General features: G+C 47.9%; 1 protein-coding gene across 1 annotated transcript in view; it reads left to right on the top strand.

The window, feature by feature from the left end:
* The first annotated feature begins 1,573 nt into the window (after window positions 1-1,573).
* AUTS2 (activator of transcription and developmental regulator AUTS2) overlaps window positions 1,574-25,080 on the top strand; it is a 760,235-nt gene continuing 736,728 nt past the window's right edge. Inside the window, exon 1 of the mRNA XM_031968790.1 lies at window positions 1,574-1,864. Within this exon, the coding sequence (XP_031824650.1) occupies window positions 1,817-1,864 (48 nt within the window). The 5' untranslated portion in view covers window positions 1,574-1,816. The remainder of the gene's footprint in view (window positions 1,865-25,080) is intronic.

Here is a 25,080-nt window from a genome sequence, read left to right as displayed (position 1 = left end):
GCATTGGCCAAGCCCAAGGAAGATGTTCTGGAAACAATCTACAACTCTGGATTTACCTTGCAAAGTGTGCAATTAGATGAATACTTACCTGCTATAAAGACTCTAAAAGAAGAGGGGGACTAAATGGTTCAAATTCAGTTACATGTATTGCCCTTCTCCAGCTCTTGAGCATTTTAGGTCGTGGGGGGCTGGACTCACCCTTGTTGCTCTGGTTCCGCCTGCAGTGATCAAAGGTCTCAGTTTGGAAGCTCAGGATGGGGGGGGCGGGGGCGGGGTCCGGGACCTCTCAGGGTCCTTCCATGACGTTCTGATTCTTGAGCCAGAATCTCCCTCCCCCCCTCAGCTGGGATTTCCTCTCCCTTCTTCCTCCCAGGTTCCCACGTTCTGCTCGAGTCTGGGGGGATATTTGTGAAAACCAGATCCTACCTCCTCCTTTCCTCTTGTCTGCCCCGTGATTTGAGGGGACGGCTTTGACATGTCGGCTCTGACGCTCTGCATCCAGTGGATTGATCCGGGCTTTTTGGATTGATTGGGGCTTAAAATGTCAGGTTGGAGAGAGAGAGATGGAAAGATCCGATTCAGCGGGAGTTTGCTAGGGAGCTCCCAGGCTAAGGTTTTGTGAGCAGGGGAAGGTAGATAGGACAAGTCCCCAGACTTGGGACGGCAGAGGGATGTCACGGCGGCCCAGGCTTTTGGGATGGCAGGGGCCGCGCTGGGAATCCTGGCTCCCGCCCGGGGGTGAGTCTCCCATCCTGGACCTCGGTTTCTTTTTCTGTCAGAATGAGGGGGTCGCGCTGGCGGCGCGCGCTCAGCCCCCCGGGATTTCTCCTTGTTCTCCTACTTCTCTGTCTCCCTTTCCGACGCCAGGACGGCTTGGGGCTGACACTTGCCCAAGCGGTTTCCGGCTCCTGCTGTTTCGCCCCTTTCCCTCCCTGCACAGGGGGTGCCCCTCTTCCTCCATCCCGGGAGGCTTAATGAGCAGGCGGACACCAGAGCCCGTCGGCTGTCCCCCAGACCCGCAGTTGCCAGGTTCCCTGCCGCCGGCGGCTTCGGGGACGGTGGCGGCCAGGAGGAGGGGGCGCAGCCGGGCCCCCCTTCCAGGTGGCCTCTGCGGCCGGAGAGTCTGTGAGAAGCGCATTCGGGTTGTGCCAGAGATGCAGCCCCCTCCCCCCCAAAAAAAGCAAAGCGGTCTCTGTGGGTTTTAGAGGGGCTGGGGAGGCGGGCGGACAGAGAGGCGGCCGCCGGCTCCTTTTTGGGGGCCGGGAGGGTTCAGGCGGGCCCGGCCGCGGGGGCCCCGGCTGTTGTCAGAATAATGTTTAGCCGGGTGTTAATCTGCGCCCCCGGGGAGAGCTGGGCTTCATTATTCATCCCGCGGGGCCGGGGGCGGAGGCCCTCCCCTCCCCCCGCTGGGAGGCTGCCAGGCCCCGGCCGGCCTCCCGGCTCTACTGACATGTGCCATTTGGGATGAATGCGGCTCAAGTCCATTTGAGGAATTCTCTTGTCAGAGAGCCAAGGGAGAAGCGGAGAAAGAGGGAGGGCGGCGGGCGGGGAGGGAGGGAGCGGGGCCGGCCGGGCGGGGAGGGAGCGGGGTGCAGGCTCACAAGCCCGAGCGCGCGCCCAGGGGAGGGCTGAGGTGTGCGGGAGGGGGGCGGCCTCCGGGACCCTTCCCCTCCCCCTGGCCTTGGGGAGAGCCCCCGTCCCCAGGAAACCTCCCGGACGCAGGCTGCCTTTACGCGGCACAGTGAGGGGTCGTTGCAGGCCCCCCGCCGCCCCCCCCCCCGTACGCCCCCTGCCTCCCGGGGGTGCGGCTGAGACAATGATCAAGTCCAGTTGGTTCTATGTCAAGTTCAAGTATGCCGAGAAGGTAAGGCGGCGTGTTCTCCCGGCGGCTCTCCCCCCCAGAGACCAGCTGCCTCCCCGGAGTCTCCTCTGGCTGACAGGTCCCGCTGCCGCTGGCAACGGAGACTCAGGGGGGAGGTTGTCCCGGGGAGGCTCCGGCGGCTTGCGGGGGGCGGGGGGCGGGGGGCAGGGGGTGCTACAGCGCCGGGCGGGCTGGGCACCTCTGCCCCACCGAGCCTGCCCTGGCCCCGCCGCCACCGGGGTCCGGCCGGCCGCGTCAGCAGCCCGACGTGCAGCATCGAGAATCCCGAGTGTGTATGTCTGCGTGTGATGTGTCCACAAGTATATGTGTGCATGTGTGTATGAATATATATATGGATGTGTCTCTGTCTGTAGTGTTTGAGTGCCTATAGATGGTATATGTATGTGCGTGTAGTGTCTATATATGTCTCTGTGTAATAATGGGTCTGTGTATGTGGAGGGGGTGTATTTATTTATATGGATAGATTGTATGTGCATACATAGTGTTTGTGTGCCTACATGTGTGTATATGTGTGTATTGTATCCGTGTGTCTACATGTGATGTATCCACAAGTACATATGTGCATGTGTGTATAAATATATATATGGATGTGTCTGTCTATCTATAGTGTGTACCTATAGATGTGTGTATGTCTGTGTGTGTAGTGTCTATATGTCATGTAGCTGTGAGTGTACATGTAGAGGTGTGTGTATGGATATATATGGATGTGTCTATCTTTAGTGTTTATGTGTTTTTATATATGTGTGTATTGTATCTGTGTGTCTATATGTAAGGTATCTATGAGTATATATAGGTGTGTATATTTATAAATATATATATATATGGATGTGTCTATCTCTAGTGTTTATGTGTACCTATATATGTATATGTATGTGTGTGTGTAGTGTCTATATATGTCTATGTAATGTATCTATGAGTGTACATGTAGGGGTGTGTGTATGTGTGTGTGTGTATATATATATATATATAGAGAGAGAGAGAGAGAGAGAGAGAGAGAGAGATGTATCTATCTTTAGTGTTTATGTTTTTATATATGTGTGTATGTGTGTATTGTATCTTTGTGTCTAAATGTGATGTATCTATGAGTGTATGTGTAGGGATGTATGTTTATATGGATGAATGTGTATTTTATATGTGTATATATATATATATATATATATATATATATATATATATATATAGTGTTTATATGTGCCTACATGTGTATATATGTTTGTGCATATTATATCTGTGTCTATATGTAATGTATCTATGATCATATATGTAGGAGTGTATATTTATTCATATATATGGATGGATATGTCTACATATATGTATGTGTATATATAGTGTTTTTGTGTGCCTGTATATGTTTGTGTGTATTGTATCTCTGTGTCTAAATGTGATGTATCTGTGAGTATATATGTAGGAGTGTATGTTTATATATATGCACGCATATGTCTACATATGTGTGTATATATGGTGTTGTGTGCCTATATATTTGTATATGTTTATTGTGTGTCTGTGTGGGCTCACATGTGTGTGCTATATGTATATGTGTAGGTGTTTATCCTCTCTATGGATGTGTCTATATATGAGTATTTGTGTCTATATGTGTCTATATGTTTGTCTACATATTGTGTGCCTATCTATATGTGCATATGTAGGTGTGCGTATATGTGTGTGTTTATATACAGGTGTTTTATGCCTATATATTTACATGTGTGCATCGATGTGTCTACACATGTGTGCTTATATAGGTGTCAGCATGTGTATTTCCATGGAGGCATGTGTATGTGTCTACATGTGAGTACTTACATGTGTAGTATACATGTGCCTGCCTACATGTGTGTTTCTATGTATGGGAATTCCTAGCTGTGTGTGTGTGCATGTGTATGTGTGCATGTATATGTATACACATGCACAGAAATAGAATTCTTTAGCCACAGGGAAGAAAAGAGTAGCTGTTTTGATTGGGAAGGGTTGGAAAAGCAGGATTCCTCGCTCCCCCAGAGACCACAGTGATCGGGGGACCCTTGTTTATTCTGAAGCAGCTTTGTTCCTTCACATGTGTGAGCGTGTCCTGTCATTTGCATCGGGCTGGAATGGGTGATGGACTCTAAACTCCTGCCCTGGGAGAGTTAATTGACTTGTCTATTAATGCCCAGTAGGACTGTTGTGTATTCAGTGTTGGGTGAAAGAACGAGTGTGAATTGGGTTGTGTCCTTCTCTATTTCAGAGCCATCTTGTTGGGCTTATGTTTCTGAAGATGCTTTTTGCCCTCCTGACTTTAGTTCACCTGAAGAGTAAATGACTTTAACCATTTGTGATCTGATCTCTTTTTTAAGAAATATAAACTGATTGACTTTTTTATAGATTGCCTAAATTTCCCCTCGTATCCTTTGCTTTCCCCAAGTCTCAATGTCTTTCTTATGTAGAAAAAGTGGTAGTGTAGGCAAGTGAGGAATTGTGGGTTCTGACGCTTTCCTGTGTCATCGTGAACAAGTCATTTTTGGCCTGCTCTGGGCTCCTCTTCCTCTGGAAGATGCTATGGTCGGAATCCATGGCCTCTAACTTTTCTTCCAGCTTTAAATCCAAGAGAGTCATCAATCTTTAATTCCATTGACTTATTTTGCCAGTGTCTAGCACATAGTAGGCCTCCCATAAATGCTTCTTGATTGGTGATTAGTTGCTGTTATGATCTCCCTTCCCTCCTTGTTTTTCTTCATGTATTGTGTGCCATTTGGATAAGTCACTAAACCAGGGTTTCTTAAACTTTTCCCACTTGTGACCCCTTTTGGCCTGAGGAATATTTATGTGACACCAGGTATATAAGTCTATAAATGAGTATACAAATCAAACATTTGCTGATCATAAATCATTATTCCACAGCCCCCACATTCAATTATGTGATCCCATATGAAATTCTGACCCACAGTTGAAGAACTTGGGACTTAAGTTGGGACTAATCTCTTTATTCTCTGTGTCTTATGTGCATGTAGTTATTTTTCACACTTGATCTTCAATTAGGATACGACCCCAGTGCCTGACATATAGTGAAGGCTAAATAAACTATTATTGACTAGTCATCTGAACCTCAGTTTCCTCATTTGCAAAATGAGTGAGTTGCCTTGGATGATGTCCGAGGTTTCTTCCAGCTCTCCATCTCTGATTTGGATCCTTGAGGGAGACCATTCGCTTTCTTCTCGTGGAAATTTTCATGCTTGTTGCCCAGGCACGTGGAGGCGTCCAGGAATTCCTTTTTGCGGTGGGTGGCCGGGGTTGTGGACTGGCCCTGTGATTCCATTGAGACACTCTGCATTTCCTCTCCCAGGGGGTCTTCCTTCCCCGGGCGTGTCTGCCTGTTGGGCCGATGGGGATTTGTCCGTGTCATGGAGCAGAAGCCGTGACTTATAGATGGGGAAGGTTGGGAAATGGTGAATCCAAATTCGATCGGGTTCCCACTCCCTTCCGCGACCGGCCGCCTGCCTTGGGAGTGGAAGGAAGCCTGTAATTCTTTCTGCTCTGTGTCCCCATGACTGTCAAGCCTTGTTCACTGCCTGTGAAACAAGAAGATTTTCATTTCAAAGGCTCCCCCTCCGTCTCTCCCCCCTTCTCCATCAGCACAGCTATTCTGGCCTGGAGATTGTTGTCTCTGCAATGTTATACTTGTGTTTACATGATCTGGAAGAGTTAATGGTACGGTTTGGGACTTGCTCATTTCTCCTGGGGAAAGGATTATTTCCCCTTCTAGCATTCTCCCACTGCTTAACGGTTGATTGGGAATTCTGGAGATGATTTTAAACATCTTTTGCTCTTCAGTCTTTCATTCTCCCACCCCATATGTCCATGTCTAGATGGAAGCCTCGGACTGCCTGGCCCATTATCCCAAACCCCACCCTCCTTCGCTTTGTTTTGTTTTTCCTTAAATATAGAAAAGTCAGTAAATTGTTGCAATAAAACAGAACTACCCTCTTGAGTGTCCTCCGGCCCCCAGCCTAGCATGGGAAGCCATCTTGTACCATGGCACAAATTTAAGAGAAAGCTGAGTATTTATTATTAAGTTTTCCAATTAAGAAAATCCTCTGGAGATGGGAAGCAGGAGATAAATAAGTTCAATGGATTTCTGAACCTGCGTGCTCATAAGAGCTCTGGATTCTTATCTCCTTCTGCCACAAGCTGTGTGACGTGAAACAAATGGATCTCCTCCTCTGGCTCCGTAAAGTGGGGGTTCCGACTCGAGGGAGCTCCTAAGCTGGGATCTGGGGACTTGCCTTTTCTGCTTTTTACTGTTCCGGCCCGGTTGGCATCCTCGGTATTTAAAGGCATTTTAGGCTGTGCCCCTCAGGGACCCTGGACACAAGAAAGGTCACCAAGTCTCAGCTAGAAGGCAGTCAAAGGCCTGGGAGTTCTCGTGGCCTCTGGGGCTTCCTGGGGAAAGGGAAGGAGCAAAGCTGCGGCTTCTTTTACCCCGTGGCCCACAGAACTCTGGGGTGGGGGCTGAGAATAACGTGTCGGGCTTGCATAACAGCCTCTGGATTCAGGTGCTGCATTTGACAGAACCGGAGTAACTGTGGTGAGCCCGGGGAGCCTCAGTTTGCTTTTCTGTACAGTGAGGATTTTAGACGAGTTGCCCTCTTGTCTGTGATTCTGTCCATCCAGTGGGTCTTGACTGGGACCATTCTCTGACTGAAGGCGAGGCACAATAATCCTGGGGAGAATTCAAGAGCGTCACTATACATACCCACTTTCCAGATGAGAAGATTCAGAGAAAGTAAAGGTTCAGAGAAAGTAAAAGATTTGCCCAAGCCCATATGGCTGGTCAATATCAGAAATGGGATTTCTCACATTCAATAACTTTATTTCAGTATCACTGGTTGACTTCTACTGATTGTAGGATGCCAGGTAGATAGAATCCTGACCACGGAGCTTCTTCCTGGGTTAGAGTCTGGCTTCAGACACTTCCCAGCTGGGTGACCCTGGGCAGGTCACTTTGCCCTGTTTGCCTCAGTTTACTCAGCTGTCAAATAAACTGGACAAGAAATGGTCAACTCCTTGTGTATCTCTCTGCCAAGAAATACTGAACTATCCCTACAACCCATTAGAATCCCATGCATTTATAAGCATTGTTCTGAGAAGGGGGACGCAGGCTTCCCCAGAGAATCTGGTCAGTTGCCTTTGGGCCATCCCGAGTGGCCCACTGCACTTTTTTATTTTCCTGTGTTCGCATTTATTCTTAAAGTTGGATAGGGTTGTGGGTGAACTTGGGGGGGGGGGAGACACTGAAGTTTTGGTCTTCTACAAAACCTTTTAGGAAACCTTGATTTTGTATCCTTTAATCAGCAACCCTGTTCTTTGAGAAAGTTTATCCCTGGGATTTCCTTCCTCTCCTTTTCAGACATTATTCCCCTTTCTCTTTCTGAACACTGGTCTCATTCTTTTTGCAGAAACTTCATTGCCATGAGAGCATTTTTTTTTTTTTCCTTTTTCTGGCTTGCCTTTACAAGGGTTTGAATTTTTGCTTATTAACTGTCATTACGGGGCCATTATAGGGGCAGAGAAGGAGGTTTTACCAGAATGATCAAGCAGAGTTCCACGATTCCTCTTCCTTTGGGGAGGAATAGTCCAGAGAGGGGGCCAGCGACCCTTCAACCTGTGGAGCTGGAGTTGGGGGGTGGCGACTCTTCCTGCCCCCCAATCCTCGGGACAACCAGAGGACTTTGTACCCCAAGAGTAATGATAACAATCACAGTTGCATTTGTGGAGGATTTAAATTTTGCAAAGGGTTTAACTTGTTTCTCTAGTTCGATTCTGCCAAATAACCTTTTTTGTTATTGTCTACATTAAACCAAGACTGACAGGTTTAGTGACAGTCCATACTGAACTTGGGTATTCCTGATTTTAAGTTGAAATATCTTTTCATGAGCCACCTTTAAATCAGAAAAGTAAGTGCAAAGAACTCTCCTCTCTGGGGTTTGTCCACAGTCTTTTTTTTTTTGGGGGGGGGGGTTAAAATAATTGATTTGTTTTTTCTAATACTTTTATTTCCAAACAGCTCTCTCCCATCTCCCCTTCTCTACCCAAAGAGCCCCAATCCCCTGTAACAAAGACTGGAAAAGAAAATGGGTGGGGAGGTGGGGCTTGGGGGAGAAGTTTAGTAAAACGAAGAGATCTATCAGAGGTATCAACAGAGGCAGAGTGTTTCATACCCATAGTCCATCACCTCTGGAGATGGGAAGGAGTGCATTCCTTTGATTCTTCCCCAGGGACAGGCTTAAATACATGAATTTCACGACCTTCGGTATTTCCTTTCTGCCTTTGCCTTCCTCTTCCCCTTCCCCTTCCCCTTCCCCTAAATCTCTTCTTGGTGTCTTGTGATCCAGTTGCCCTTTCTCCTTGCCATTCTTGAGCTTTCCCCCTCCAATTCATCTGGTACACTTCTCGCACTCATGTCCTTCCCGTCCCCAAACCTTGAGCATCTGTGACTTTCTCTGATGTGGACGTTGCCTTTTTCCATGCGGATTGTGACCCGTGTCCTCCACTGTCTCGGGGGCCTCCTCCCACTGTCTTCAGCTCTTCCAGTTCCCAGTAACCCAGGAGCGAGAATGGGCTGTGTACGTGTGTGTGAGTGAAATGTACATGTGTGTGAACATGGGAAATCTGTGTGTGATATGTACATGTGCATTGTGTAAGTGAAATGTATGTGAGGTGTGCATATCAAATCTGTGTGATCTATACATGCGTGAATATGTAAAATGCATGCATTGTGTGATATGTATGTGTGTGTGCAAGTTTATAAAGTGTGTGCATGTGAGATCTGTGTGTGGTGTGTACATGTGTGCATGTGTGTGAGTGAAATGGCCTGTGTGATGTGTGTGCATGTGAAATCTCTGTGATCTCTGTGCATACATGCATGCGTGTGAGTGAAACGTACATGACATGTGTGCATGTGAAATATGGGTGATATGCATGTTGTGCATAATGGAACATGTACGTGTGTGACATGTACATGTGTGTGCAAGTGAAGTGTGTGCACGTGAGATCTCTCTGTGATGTGTACATGTGTGCACGTGTAAGTAAAATGTACGTGTGTGACATGTGTGCACATGAAATCACCACGTGTGGTATGTACAGTGCATGTGTGCACAAGTAAAACTTACATTTATGGCTGTATGTATGTGAAATTACTGTGTGTACTGTGTGGGGGTGAAATATACTATGACATGTATATGTGTGCATTGTGCAAGTGATATACACATGTGCATGTGACACATGTGCATGTGACACATGTGTGTGCGAGTGAATAAAGGTGTACATGTGTGCAAGTGAAATGTACGCTGTGTGACAAGTATGTCTGTAAAATATGTGTGTGATGTGTACTGTGTGCATGTGTAAATGAAATGTACATGTGTAGCATGTCCATGCATGTACTGTGTGGGTGATATGTATGTTGCATTGGTGTGTACATTGTGCAAGTGAAATGTCCACATTCATGTGACACATGTGTGAGTGCAATGTATGTGGGTGGCTGTGTGCATGCGAAATCTTGTGGTGTGTGCATGTGTGTTCATGAGTGAAGCATACATGTGCTGTGTCACCTGTGTGTATAAGTGGTGTGCATGTGTACTGCCATATACATGAAATGTCCATGCACTATGGCATGTGTGTGCAAGTGAGAAACGTGTGCTATGTACCCATGTGTGCAAGTGAAATGTGCATTATGGCGTGTGTGCTCTTATCACATGTGGGATGTGTGTGTAATGTGTGTGTGTGCACGTGTGTGTCTAATTTGAAGGAAGTGTTGTGCGTGGCCAGGTGACAAGCCTCGGTGAGCCGGGCATATTGTGGGAAGGCAGTGGGGAGGAAATGCTGCTCTGGGCATGGAGCTCTAGGTTCGAATCCCAGCTCTCCCGCTCATTAGCTTTGTGATCAAGGACAAACCTGTTGGATCCTTCAGTTTCCCATCTGTGATATAGGGATAGCACTGTGTGGGATGGGGAAGTCACTCAGAATTAGCCTTTATATTGTGTCTTCAAGGTTTCTGATGACCATTTGTGCTTCATCTGAGCCTCACGGCAGCCCTGAAGTGTTATTATTGGACCCACTAAACGATGAGAAAATTGTGGCTTAGGAGGGCAGTGACTTTGCCAAGGAGCAGACGGTGAGAGCAGTGACGGGGGTACAGCTGACATTAAGGCTCTTAGTCCCCGATATAGAACTTCACCCATTGTGCTGCTCAGATGCCCCTGTCCCTGTGGAAAGTGGGTGTCATGACAGTGGGCAGTGGACGCTTTGCAATCAGGAAGCTGGTCATTTATTGTTCTTAGTATCTGGTCATTTCAGCCATGTTGGACCCTCTGTGAGGTTGGAGTTGTCTTGGGAGAGAGACTGGAGCATTTCACGCTTTCCTTCTCTGGCTCATTTGACAGATGAGGAAACTGAGGCAGACGGGTAAGGTGACTTGTCCAGGATCACCCAGCCAGTGAGTGTCTGAGGCTGGATTTGAATTCAAGTTCTTCTGATTTCATGTCCCATCTCACTGCCCCTTGCCAGTAATATCATATACTCCTTAAAAGGAACTTGGCATCCTTCTTCTACTTTTTCTTCTTTTCCCTTCCTTCCTATGCACTCTTGCTCTCCTCCCCTTTCTCCTCCCTCTTTTCTCCCCCCTCCCTTCTCCTTTTTCTCCTCTTCTTTTTCCATCCCCCTCCTCTTTCCTTCTTCTTCTTCCCTCCTCCATCCTCTTTCTTTCTTCCTCTTCCCTCTTCTATCGTCTTCCTCTTTCCTTCCTGCTCTTTCCTCCTCTTTTCTCCTCTTCTCTCCTCCACCTCCATTCTTTCTCCCACCCTGTTCTGATTTGGCTTATTAGCAGGAGACATGGAGGAGGCACCCAGACATCTGTGGCTGGGTTGAATGGAACCACTGGGCCGGCTTTCCTGGGTGCGAGGAGAACTGGTGGCCACCCCGCTGACCTTGGTCTTGCCCATGACCACCCAGGCCGGGCCCGTGGCTCTCCAGCGTGGCGTCTCATGGGTGACGAGGCTGGATAACCATTTGTGGGCCTTCTAGAATGGCGGCCGCTTTCAAGCCTGCCTTACCCTAAAATGGCCCCTGACTCCCAGCCGGGATGCATTTATTCTCTGATTCTGTGACTGCCAAGGTCCTTTCCAGTGATTTATCTGCTATGATCCTATAAATTGCTGCCTCTGTTGCCCTCTGACATTTAGGTGAGTCAGCCCTAGGCCACCATCTTGCTTTTTCATGATGAGAACCATGTTTCTCCCTCTCCCTGGCTTGGGCTAAAGCGATGAGCACCCGGTAAAACTGGTCTTGGTGGATGTTTATTGAGAAAATGTCACTTTAATTCCCCTGGACAAGGGGCTGAGATTGATGGCTGCTATTGCCAGAATGGAACTGGGCTGAGGCTGGAGAAGGAAGGACCTGCGTGGCATTGCCCACTTGCTCTGGGTTGCATCTGGGAGGATCCACGATAAGTCTCCTCATATCCTGGTAGAATTTCAAACTCCTGCTCCTGGTGCAGAGGACCCCAAGAAAACACTCTCCTGGGCCAAGCTTCCCACCACGCGCACAGGACTGCAGAGCATGGGTTAAAGCGTCTCCTTCTTGCCACATTGATCGCTGTTAGTAAGATATATTATTCATCACATCTCTTGTGGATTCCCAAGTCAGAATATCCTGGCTCACGGCAGAATTGTGCAGAGAGGCGGGGGGGGGGGGGGGGGGGAGGGGGGATGGGATCCTGGGCTGGACCTCCATTCTTGGCTCTGCTGGCTCGGCTGGTTGCTGAGCCCCCTCCAGGCTTCAGTTTCCATCTTTGTAAGGGGAGAAGAAAGGGTGACTTTCTAACATCTCCAAAGAGCCTTCCCCCTCTCAGGCCTCTGCTCCAAAGGTCAGAGCCGGCTTTCTGGAAAAGTCGCGGGTCTCGAGGTGATGCTTTAGGTCTGTGGGTCAGCAAGAGGGATACATCTCATTTTGATGTCACTTCTTAATAAACTCTTCCTGGATTCCCATGTTTCTGGCATACAATGCTGAATAATACCTGCTCTTAGCCTTTGCTGGTGAGTGTCCAGCATGCTTTGCTTTGAGACCCTCATGAGCTAGTCAGAAGCCATCCTCTACCACTTGTTCTGCAGACCAACATATCCACCATGGCTCCAAATCTGGAAGCTTTTGTGGTTTTTTAAAAGTATTTCTTAAGTCCAGAATGAAATAAATCAGTTTTGTTCAGAAGTAGATGGATTAATGGGCTGTATCGGAATCATCTTGTAGGGTTTGGTTCTTCGGTGCCTTTTTGAGGCCCGTTCAAGCCAGTCTTTTGCAGTTGTACTTGTAAAAAACAATTTATCTATTGGAGCTAAAAGGATCTGGGATTCTAAATTATAGCCTTAGGATCATTTCCATGAGGCCCTGGGGATTTGTATTGCAACATCCAAATTAAGTAAATGTCCCTTTGCACTCTCCTAGTATTACAGTCCATTCAGGAATAAACAGATCGACAAAACTCAAATCCAGAAAAAGCCATTAAAAGAGCTTTTTGTGTGCTATTTGTCCCTGCCATTTTTTGAAAAATCTCAAGAGAAGCCTACATGAAATGATTTGAAACTGGAATTCAATTCTCTTGCTCATCGATAAAGTTTAAATTGTATGACACACGGTCAGGGCATAAAAGGCAAGAATCTTTTCTGGGTCATTTTGCTCCAGTCCCTTCCTCATTTCTCCATCAACTGCTCTGGTTTTATTAGATCAGTAAATAAAACCCAGCTTACAGCTTTACATAAGTAGAAGGTCGAGGCTCATGAAATGAATCCTGATAAATTTCATTTAATGGCTGTCGATGGCCCCCGCCCATAAAATGGATATGTGCTAAAATGGATATGTGCCGGCTGGGAAAGTGCTTCAGACGTGATGAGGAGGGAGGCGGAACATGGGCTGCGATGTCTGTAACCCCGGCTGCCAGAGAGGGGTCGGCCTCCCAAGTCAGGGGCCTGCTGCAGGGGCATCAGGGCTGTCCAGCTGTGTACCATGGGAAGGTTAATTACAGCAGAAGCCGACTCATGGTGCCGTCCCCTCGGCCTTGGAGGGCAGAGCCCCCGCCCCCCAAATCGGGACTAACGGCGGCCTCTTCTCCGCGTGTGGAGCCGGGCCGCGCTGTAGAGACGACAGAAACCCATGGCCGCCCTAATGCCTTCTTTAAATTGTTCTTGGCTTCAGGTTCCGCTAAGTGCTTTCCCATAAGCCTGATTTAATTCTATTAATGACATAACACTTGGTCCTTGGCCCATAGAGCAGCGCTCATTTTCACCCAAGGCACCGGAGGGACACCTGGCAACTTCTGGGCATGCCCGTGGTCCTTTTCTCCTCCTGGACATTAATGGGGCCCCAGAATGGGAATGTCTGGCCCGCCCAGTTGGAGGGAGGGATTTGCGTGTTGGATGGGAAGCCATTTTCCTAAGTCAGAGAGGCCCTGGTCCATCAGGCAGCCGGCGCGGTTTGAGATTCCCCTGTGTCCCCGAGGCCAGGTGCTGGGGACACAGCAGGGCTCCGCCCTCGGGAGCCCCAATGACACCTCTACCAGCTCATCCTTCTGTCACTGTCACAGGTGCCCTGGGCCTGGCGGCCTTGGGGGTCCAGCTTCCGCTCTGTGGGGGGAGGCCGCCCCGTGTCCGCCAGGCCCCCCAGGCCGGGTGCTGGGGACACAGCAGGGTTCCTGCGGAGCCCCGATGGCGCCCCTACCAGCTCTTCCTTCTGTCACTGTCGCAGGTGCCTGGGCCTGGCGGCCTTGGGGGTCCAGCTTCCGCGGGGCAGTGTCCGTGGGGGAGGCCGCCCCTCGTCCGCCGGGCCCCAGAGTCCTCTCTCTGCTTTGCTTCTTCCAGACACTGAAATTCCTCAGAGAGCAGCGGGGCCTTTTCGTCTTGGTTGAAATGAACGAGCTCGTGGCAGTTGTGGCTCATTAAGACGTGTCATTTACACGTGTATGTATCACCGATATGTACATACACACATATGTGTGAAACATACATACAACCGCCTGTATGTACATTGATGAAAATCTGGGAGTAAATTCATTTCTAGAGAAAGCCCAGGAAAAGTGGCCGGCAGTGAGTCCAGGGGCCAGAACGTCCCGGCAGTGATAGAGTCAATCCCGGGCTCATTTGGCCCCCTTAGCTTCCTTCCAGCCTATGACCTTTCATCCCTCTGGGCATTAGGGAGCCTAAGGGGCAGCTGCAGACATCAGTCTCTTGACTGGAAAGCAGCGGGGCTCTGATCTTCTGGTCGGGGGCTGTGGGCCCTCTGGGGGGGATGGGAACGCTGCCGTCACAGAGGTAACGCCGAGCAGGCTGCCACCGAGGAGCTGCTTTATTAGAAGGCTGCAGTGCCCCTGAATAGTGAAGAGAGCTCTTGTTTAATTCATGGGAAAGTCATTAATTAGTGAAAAAGGCTATTCAGTCCAGGAGATGGAGCAGAGACCTGGAAATCCAGTATCATGTCAGCCGAGTTTTGCCTTTGACTTGGCCCGTGTGGGATCAGGACGTGTAACCTTTTTTCTCCCTTTTATTCTTCCTGCCATGAAATTAAGCTTAATATTATTAGGACTGTGGTGCAATGACTTGAGCTCTGAAGAGAAAAGTCTCAAAGGCATGTCCTAGGTACATATTGTGAGAAAACCATTTGAGGAAAAACAAAAAACAAGCAAACAAACAAACAAAAAAAACTGCTCACACCAGAGTGTGGTGTATTGTGGGAAATTGAGTTTTTCTTGTTATTTTTGAAGATCGTGGGCCACGGCAGAAAGGAGCCTCCCTTCTTCTTCCATAATTGCTTTTATCGTCCACAAGACCATCTAACCTATTGAGATACTATGTCCTCTAGTTGTGAGCCACTGTAAGAAATAAATCTTTCAAAATTTGTTTTGAAATTTGAAATTTTTAATGTTTCAAAAATTTCAAATATTCAAAAATTTGCTGTGCCTTTAGGAGACCTTAAGGGATGATTTCTTTGAAGTAAATGCTGGACTCATTTCAGAGAGGTGGACTTAGTGCCGGAAGCAACGAGAAGTGTAACTCCACGGTTCAGTACTCGGGACCTGGAAAGCACTGAGGAAGGGCTCTAAGGTCTGCCCTCATAAGGCTCCCTCTTGTGTTGGGAAGTCAGGGGATGGAGAAAGGAATGAGGCACAAGGTTTAAATGCATCGAAAAGAGCAATTTAAACACCAGGCCAGGGGGGCAGTGTAGCAGCTGGGCGGTGCAGAGTGCTGGGCCTGCAATCAGGAAAACACATCTGTGTGAGTTCAAATACAGCCTTAGACAGTTATCAGCCGACCTCAGTTTCCTCATCTGTCAAATGAACTGGAGAAGGAAATGGCCAACCCCTCTAGAATCTTTGCCTGGAATGTGACTAAATGTGTCTAAATGTGACTAAAAAATGATTTGACAACAGGAGGAATTCTGGGATAAAGATTTAAAACGTCTGCAAATCAATCGGCTAATGGGCTTCAGTTAACAAAAGTGGGAATGGGGCTGTCAAACGTTGAGTATGATAATAAATATTAAATTTTCTTCTTATTAATTATTTTTGTTAATATTATAAATATACATTTCTTAAATTAATAAATAAATGGGATTTGATAGTATGTCCTGCTCCTGTGTTCCTTTTTAACATTTGAAATTGCTATTATATTAGCTATTTGAATCCTTTTGTGTAGATCTTTAGAATTTAGTATCTGAGTGAATTGCTCCCATCATCATTGATTTAAATCAGTTGTCATAGCTAATGATAGCTAACATTTATATAGCATCATAGGGTTTGCAAAACAATTTACAGTTTTGATCTTTGACCATTTGACCATCCTTGGAAATAGGGATTTGATTATGCCCATCTCACCGATGAGACAACCAAGGTGGACAGAGGCCGGGTGGCTTCCTCGGCCAGGCTGGAGTCTCCGGGGCACCAGTTGCCCTTGGGCACACAGCACGGGGTGTCAGAGGCAAATCTGGGCCAGGTGTCCTGACCTGGGTCTGGGCACCTGGGCTTGGGACACAGGAGGGGGCTTCTGGAAAGGAAATGCCTAGCAGAGTTGGGGCAGGTACGGGTCGGAGATCCTGCAGCTGAGGTCTGCTCTGAGATCCGCGTTAATGGGTCAGCGCCATCCTTGGTTCTCAGCTCACTTGGCTCCCAGGAAAACCCACAGGATCAGTATTTTAAGGAAGTGACCTCTGAGGGCCTGGTTGTGGCTATATTTTTATTGGAAAGGGAACTTGGACTCTTCAATATTGTCTTAATCCCAGAGATGACCTGATTTCCTTTCCCTTTGCTTTTTTATTTGGGTGAAGCTATTGATCCCTCCCTGGGGTTAATGCAAGATTAGACAGCGCTTCCCTTTGGTGCGGGCAGTGTGGGAAGTGGAGCAACAAACAGAGCACAGAGGGGTCGCCTTGGAGAGGGCCACGGCCCTCCATCTGGGCTGGGAAGAGGCCGGAGGGCAGGCACATGGCTCCCTCACCTTTGTCCAGGTCACTCGGTTCATCAGGGGCTTTTGGCCACTGAACCTTGGGGGGGGAAAGGGTCGGAGCCTAAACTACCGGGGCCCTGGGAAGGCAAGGCCAGCCCTGTGGTTTCTTGGCAGGTTATTCTTTCCACACTCCTTGCGTGCATTCATTCCTGTGATGTCTCTTAGCCCTGTTTCTTTTTCGTGGTTCTTTTATTCAGTTGGTCCCCAAGCATTTATCGAGCGCTCTGTGCATATGGTCGGGCGCTGACTGGCTGCTGGGAGAGGCTGAGAGGTCACTCCACCTGTGATGGCCTCCTGCCCTCCGTTCCCCCTTTTCTCCCTGATTCTCACAACTAAGGACAAGAAACAAGTGGGAGACTGCTCAGAGCTGCCGGCAAGTGGTTCTGCCTCAGAGACTGAGGGATGTCACCAGAAAGGGCACAGACAGATGGACAGATGGATGGGTGTGCATTCCCAGGCACCCACATGCGCGCCAGCCTGTGTACACGGGCACAGCTGCACGTCTCTAGTCCTGCCCCCACCCCGGAGTGTCCAGGAGAGGGCCATGAGCACAGCCTCCCCTTCCCCCCGGCGGCTCACAGCAAGCTCTTGTACACCACTTGGGTGGTCCTGGGCTCTCCCTGCCAAGTCCGCTCCTTCTCAGAGCCAGAGGAAGTCAGAGCAGTGCTGGAGGTGGAGGGGAGAGGGAGGTCCCACATGGGGGGGGGGGGTGAGTGTGAGTGTGTGATAGTGTGTGAGTGTAAATGTGTATGTGAGTGTGAAAGAGAGACAGACACAGAGACAGAGATATTGAAAAAGAAAGAAGGAAAGAGAGAAAGAAGAAAGAAAAAGAAGGAAGGGAAGAAGGAAGGGAGGGAAGGAATGAAAGAAGGAAGGAAGGAAGGAAGGAAGGAAGGAAGGAAGGAAGGAAGGAAGGAAGGAAGGAAGGAAGGAAGGAAGGAAACACAAAGAGGGAGACATTTCTCTGGCCTCAGCCATGCGCATGCACACACACACGCACACACAGAGGGACCCAGTTGGAATGAGTGTGATCCCCCCCCCTCCTTTCTGGTTGTGGGAGCAGTTGAAGGCCTGTGAGAATCCATGAGAAAAGATGCTTTGTCTGGCAGGCCTGACGCCACCCCGAGCCCTTTCTGTGTGATGTGGCCGACCACTTTCTAGGGGCTGACTGCCTCCACGGCTCCCGTGGCTGAGGGGCCTTGGGGTCCCTAACGGGCCAGGCCAGGGCATCCGCCTGGTGGCTTCAACAAGCCCCCATCCTGGAATTCCAGACCCTGGTTTACCCCTCAGAGGCTGGCAGAGGGTCAGGGTATGAGGTCAGGCGAGCTCCAGATCTGCTACCGACGGGTCACATGCTTTTCTGGAGAGAGAGAGAAGACAAGTCTCTGTTGTTCAAGCTCACTAATGTTTGGCAAAGAAATATAGCTGTAATTATACACCCCGCTTCTCTCCCTCTCCCCCTCCTGGCTCCCCCTCCCCCCGCAACTTTATATAAAAGCAGCTCGCGTTGGAGCTGAAATAAATGTCATGAATGAATAATAATTTCTTTCATTTACACAGTAATTAAACCTGTTGAATGCTGACTTAATGCTTTACTGCACTCTGTTTAATTTGACTGGTAGATTTGGCCTTTGTGACTTCAGGAAGAAGGGAAAAAAGAAATGAAATACCCAGTGGGACTCTTAAGGAGGAACTTTTCTGTGGGGGGAAGGAGGGGTGTGTCCATTTCTTTTTTCCCTCTTCTGTTTCTCATGCTCTCATCCTTCTCTGGGCAACTCAGTTGGGAGAAGACCCAGGTGGTGTCTGTTTGGCACCTGACAGCAGGGCCGGCTTGGAGGGTCCAGGGCATCCTGGGGTCGCCACGGCGGCGTGGTCCTCGAGGGGCCCAGAAGCAGGCAGGCCTATGTGCTGCCAAAAGGGTCCTCCTCGCTCAGTCTGCACTGCGCCTCCTTCTCAAGGACGACCCGCGCCCTTCCCCATCTCCCTCCCTTCAGAGCTCCCAGACCAGTTTTGTTTGGGAAATTAAAATGGAGACAGACAGACAGACAGACACTGACCGTGAGATTCTTGAGGTGACTTTTCAGATAAAGGACACTTCCTGAACCTTTCACTTTCTGGGGAATCAAAGAATGGTAACTTCAGGATAATGTATAAGTACATTTTGTTACGTTGTCCTGTGCTCAAGCCTTGGCTTGGACCCCGTCGAGCTACATGCCCATGAGGAGGTCGGTAGGTAATCTCTCTGGTGAGGGTTCCCTCATCTGTAGAAGCAGGGGGTGATTTCTGAGGGTCTCCAGGGTCTGATTCTTGACTGAGAGAACAGTGAGAAGCAGCCCTGGGACAGGGCAGGGATGGACCTCAGTGTGAAACTCAGCTCGGCCCTTGGTCTCCCATTCTGCTTCATTATCTGTGAAGGAAGGACTTGGCTTGGGTTAGTCTATGGCCTCGTCCAGTTTAGGTCAGTGATCTTTTAGCTCTGTGAGTTTCTTTTTGAGTTTTCGTTTCTCATCCTCTCCAAATATCCCTTGTCAAGAAAGCAGGCTACCCTTGTCAAGGTAGCAGTGCCTAGAATGGGGGGAGGGGGGTTGAAGGAGTAGGATGGCAGGGACGGACGACTGAAGCAGAGAGTGAAAAGGCCATTCTGTGATGAGTCCTGGAAGAAACGAGGGGAGAGTAACGAGCTCTCCACCTGGGAAGAGAATCTGTATGACTGGACAGGGCTTTTCTATGGACTTCTGAACCGAGCTCAGTCAGCGTTATCAATGGGGCTTTTAGCTCACCATTTTTCCATGGAACATGAGCATTTAGCCTTTTTTCTTACCCATTTTTCTAAATAAAGTTGATAATTTTATGAGTAGTATTAATGGTGGATCTGGGTTCTGCCTCAAAATAGAGGTTCCCGCAGGATCTCTCCTGTGGGGGGGGGGGGGGGGGGGGGGGGGGGGGGGGGGGGGGGGGGGGGGGGCGGTCTCTTCTTTATCAGAAAAGCTTTAGGAGCATTAGGGGAGAGTGGATTTTGTCACATGAAAAATGCTGAGAGTCAGAGATGGCATGGGACCCGGTCCTGGGTCCTCCTGCTATTACTGGATGCTAGGAGAAGACCATAATTATCAGAGAAACTAAAAGCCAGGGTCACACGAAGAACTGGAACCCAAGTGTTCTTGACTCCAGTCCCAACACTTATTCATTATGTCATGCTTCCCTGTAGCATTCGATTGGATTTGAGTCTGTAGATGAAGGGAATGACCTGGGAACACAGGCGATAGCTTTCTCCAACCTCAAACCTAGGGGAAGGGAGTGGGCAGTGGTGGCAATGGTTGGGCCAACATGGTGGAAGAGCCAAAAAAAACGAACAAAAACAAAAAAAAAAACCTCCCAAGAATCTTCATTTGCCTTGGGACTTTGTAGCAGATTTATGTTTCCAATTATGTCTGCTGGTGAGAAAATCAAAACGGGAATGAAAAATTGGCCACAGGTGATTCACCAAGTGGATAAATCACATATGAATGAAGGAGAATTGACTGTAAATCAAAGAAGGAGCCTTCACATGGGCTGAGGTGGTTGGAGATTTTTTTTGCAGGCAGCCCAAGTCAAGATATTCAAGACTGTCAGTGGATGGTAAAGACAGATGTTGTTTTCCCTTCCATAGGTACTTATTCTCTACTACCGTTCTCTTCCTCTTTCTTTCCCATGTTCCTTTTCTCTCCCCCCTTTTTTTTCTTTCTCATTGCTCTCCATCTCCCTCCATTGTCTTGTCTCTTGCTCTTGCCCTCTCTCTCTCTCAATCTTTCTCTGTCTCTCTTCTCTGTCTCACTCTCTCACTCTTGCTCTCGCTTTCCTGCTTCTCTCCATCTCTTCTTTCTCATATTTTAGCAGGAGGGAAAGCTGGTGGCTTATTGTCAGATCTCCACTTGGCTTATTAAAAGCTGAGTCTGACAGCCCCAAGCCCACTCGCCCTGTGGTGGGGGCCTGGTATTCTTCCCATTATCCCACCTCATTTGCATCCAAGGAACTGCAGGGTTATTTAATCTGACACCCATTTTACAGATGGAGAGCATCTAGGTCTTTTTGACTCCTGAACCACTGTTCTCACCATTATACCACACTGCCCCCCAACTTCTAATTCCAGCTCCATCCCCATTTCTCCTGCCTTTCCTTTCCCTTTTTATTAGATGGCAAGCTTCTTGAAAGGGTCTGTTTCTTAGCTTTCTCGGTATCCCCAGCAATAAGTCAGTCAATCAGTCTATCGGTGTATGTGTGAAAGAAGCTCCTGCTGTGTGCCAGGTATTGCACTGAGCAGTGGACACACAAATACAGGTGATAAGTCCTGCTCCCCAGGAGCGTCAGCTCTGTGGCTGGTTACCCAGGGTAAACTCTCAGTAAGTTGTCGTGGAATCAAGGCACTTTTTGCTTCTTGCCCGACTCACAGGCTCGGGAGAGATCATTTAGGCCGTGGCCTAATTGTATAAAAGGATATTTCAGTTCTCTGTGTTCTTTCCCTGCCTTTATTTGACCAGAGAGCTGTGCGCTTCCATCAGTCACCCAGAAAAATGAAACAGAGACGTTTAGAGGCAAACATAATAAGAGCAGATGATTTTTTAAAATAAAACCACCCCATCTGCCCTGTCGGAAACCTTATTCTCTCTAGCATGGTTTCTACCCAGATTAACAGATGGCACCAGCTCTTGGCCAGGAACTCTCATTATCTGATCACGAGAGGTTGTTCTTTTGCTCGCCTGTTTTTGGGGGGCGGGGGGGGGAGCATGTTGGTGATGGCTGACCGCATGCCTGCTGGCCATGGCACCGACTTGAGAGAACTAGACAGAAACCTGGCTTTCGGTGGAGCCTTCTGTGTTGCATTAGGGGAGCTTGGCTCCCTGGCAGACAGCTTGGTTCAAGCCTGGACTTTGAGCGGCTGGTAATGCTTGTTCAGTGCAGGCCCTGGATCGAGCAGCCACAAAATCCCTCCGAACACATGGCGGGCCATTGTCGGACTCATGTCAGGGTGGAAAGGATCCTCCATCCTCAGCTGGAAGAGACCTCAGAGGTCTGGTTCTCCTCCTCCTCCTCTGAGGTCCTTTCCAGCCCAAGATGGACGTAGAACCCCAGAATAAATGTGCTTAAAAAGGAGAGGCTCAGACCAGATTGGGGGTCCTTAACCTGGGGTCCTTGAACTTGTATTTTTTAAATGCATATTTCAATTTATTTCTTCTTTACAATTGGCCTGTTATCTTTGGTTTAGTGTATTTAAACTCATCCTTCTCAGAAAAGGCCTAAAAGCAATTCCCAGACTTCCAAGGAGGCCACAAAAACACTTAATAACAATAACCATTTACTAGAGCTTGAAGGTTCCCAACATACTTTGTGAGCCTTGCACCAACCCAATGAGATGGGCTCTATTATCACCAGCATTTTATAGTCCGGACCATCCCTCAATGTCTTTCAAACTCTAAAGGTTTATGATGCCGTCCTATGAATGTGAGCAACTTAGCAGTGGAGGATCTCTAATATTTCATGACTCTGGGCTCTTTTTACCAGTCTTTCAACAAATATTTATAAAGTAACTGTTAATGTCCAGAGTGACTGGGAGGTGGTCAGTGCCATTTGTTGCAACTTGGAAGGACTGAGACGCATCTGCTCTGACCAGAATGAGATTAAGCCGTTATACATGGGTTATTTGTTTACCCCTCTAAACTAGAGCTCATCCAGGCTTATTTCCCCATTTTACAGATGAGCAGACTGAGACCAGAAAAAGTGATTTGTTCACATTCACTAGATATACTTCACAGCAGAGCCTGGCATTAGGTCCAGAGAAATTTGTGTGATGTGTGTTCTCAGTGGAGACTCGGATATGGCTGCATTTCCCTCCCCCCACCCCAGGTTTTTAGAAAGGTCCCCAGTGAGGAGCGTAACAGCTCCAAATCTGCACTCGCCAGGATTCTTGGTACACTTTGCCGGGCTTGGGCAGAGGACTGACCGCGGTCTCTGCGCTCAGCGCCTGCTTTTACAGAACACAGGGAGGCTGGCTGGGCCCTCATGGCTTCTCCATGCCATGGAAATGGGACGTGGGGACAGGTGTCTCCATCCTGGCTTGCCTTGGTCCCATGTGCAGAATATCCTGGCTTGCCTCGGTCCCGTGTGCAGAATTGTGCATTTGCCCATTTTCCCACATAACACCGGGGGCTGGCTCAGCGTGCCCGGCAGTTTACAGACGTCATCAGTCTTTCTCACGGACAGATACACTGAAGATACACTGTTGTCTGTCCCTTTTATAGGAGTGTAAGAAATCCAGCCATGGGTATTGGACAGATCTGTCCATTGTAGAGACGTTCCGGTGAATAATTGGGAAGCAGAGGGGCTTCCCATTCGCCAGAGTGGTCAGTGGGCAGCAGCTATTGGGTTCTTGTGGGCCAGGAGCAGGGACAGGCCAGCAGTCCGAGCCGATGTACGTTCTGTGCTCAGGCCGCTGGGCTGCCCTGGTTCATCCTCACGCTTTCTAGGTACTGCACTGCTGACTGGTGGGCTTTGTGAGTCAGTCTACTTGTTACTTCTCCCTTTCCCTGGACAGTCAGCAGACCCGGGAGGAGCATCGTCAGTTAGGGACAGAAGCTGACCTCTGAGTCAGGAAGCCTGTGGTCGCAGGACCCTGGGAAAGCTCCTCCAAGGACCAGAGCAGATGCCCATCAGCCTTTCCTGATCATATAAGAGTTAGTCTTACACACCTGGCCAGACACTTAATGTGATGTGTAATGCTGGACTCTTCTGTGAAATGGGTATAATAGCAACAATGGAGGTCGTTTTTACATTTCAGAGCTAAAATTCTGATACCGCTGAGTTTTCCCCTTCTTTTCCAAAGCACTAAAACATAGTTTGTGTCTGTGAGCTGACAGGTCTAATCAGTTCTTTCCCTGTGTTTCATCATCCCAGCTGTGAACAAGCATCTGTTTGTTCACCAGTGGTGGTCGATCACCATAAATACTCCTAAGGATGCACACCTTGCATTAACTCACCTCCCAGTGCCTGCTGTAGGTACAGCAAGAGTTGGAAAACCCACTTCATGTGGAATTGAGAAAAGTGGTTGGGATAGAGGGGGCTGACTCTCTGCCCTGAGGTTCTTGACAACCTAGAGGAACACTTCTAAGTGATGTGATCAGTCTTTATTGGGTTTAAGAAAAAATGTTCCTCCCCGCCCCCCCCAAAAAAAAAAAACGGAGCAGGTAGATGGTGTATTGGATAGAGCACCAGCCCTGAAGTCAGGAGGATCTGAGTTCAAATCTAGCCTCAGACACTTAACACTTCCTAGCTGTGTGACCCTGAGCAAGTCACTTAACCCTAATTGTCTCAGAAAAAAAAAAAGTGAATGCCTCCAGATAGATTATTTTCATACAAATGGCTTCTGAATACTTGGAATTCCACCCAACACTTGCTTTTCTACTTATATCTTAAGCACACAACATAGCCCGTGGCAAATAGTCTCATAACTGCCTTTTTAATGCTTCCATCCATCCAATCATCCATCCAGTCATCCATGATTACTGCCATTGCTGCAGAGGAAACAGGAATAACGGAGCATTCTCTGAGCTGGAACTCTCCTTCTTCTGCACGTCGGTTGTATCATGATCATTTGGATTCATAATGAATGCCTAGAGAATTCTACAGTCTCCTGAAGTAACTTCGTTCGGAGTCACCCAAGAGTGATTAACTGGCCTGCAGAATAGCCTTAGAATTAAGGGTTTTCTGTCGTACGTATGTATGGCCGAAAATGGGTTTTACATGTATGACATGCGTGAGAACTGTTTCTTAATTGAAATATTTGATTAACCAGTTCCAATAGAGCAGTAATAAACTGAACCTGCTACACCCAGCAAAGGACTCTGGGAGGTGACTATGAACCATTACATAGAATCCCCAATCCCTCTATTTTTGTCCACCTGCATTTTTGATTTCCTTCACAGGCTAATTGTTCACTATTTCAAAGTCCGATTCTTTTTGTACAGCAAAATAACTGTTAGGACATGTATACTTATATTGTATTTAATTTATACTTTAACATATTTAACATGTATTGGTCAACCTGCCATCTGGGGGAGGGGGTGGGGGGAAGGAGGGGGAAAGTTGGAATGAAAGGTCTTGCAATTGTTAATGCTGAAAAATTAACCATGCATATAACTTGTAAATAAAAAAATTAAAAAAGGATACTACATAAAAAAGAAATATTTGATTAACCCAAAGCTCCAGTCCCCTTTTCTCTCTCCAACATCCTTTTTTCTTCTTCTTTTTTAAATTGTGGGGCAACAGAGAGCTTTTATTTACTTTAGAATGCTCACACTGGGCTAGATGCCTCAGAATATATGTAAAATTTATACTTTACTTGCTTTCATGGATCCTATTTATTTATTTCAGAGAATTATAGAATTTTGGGGTTGGAAGGAACCAGCCTAATCATAGCTGAAAAATATTCCTTTTTTAAAAATTACCAATGGTTTGTCTTCCTGCTCTTGACTAAAATTATCTCTTGAGGAGAGGGGAAATCTCATTAACTCCAAAGTTGTCCCATTCATTCCACTTTGAACAGGTCTAATTATTAAGAACATTTTCTTTATCCTGAATCTTTCTTATAAACTTTTAGTCATCAATCTTAATCTTCCCCATCCTTATTCTTCCATCTGATAACCCTTTAAATATTTG

The sequence above is a fragment of the Sarcophilus harrisii genome, chromosome 4, assembly GCF_902635505.1.
Source record: "Sarcophilus harrisii chromosome 4, mSarHar1.11, whole genome shotgun sequence".
Taxonomy (NCBI): domain Eukaryota; kingdom Metazoa; phylum Chordata; class Mammalia; order Dasyuromorphia; family Dasyuridae; genus Sarcophilus; species Sarcophilus harrisii.
This window is presented reverse-complemented; position numbering and strand designations above follow the sequence as displayed.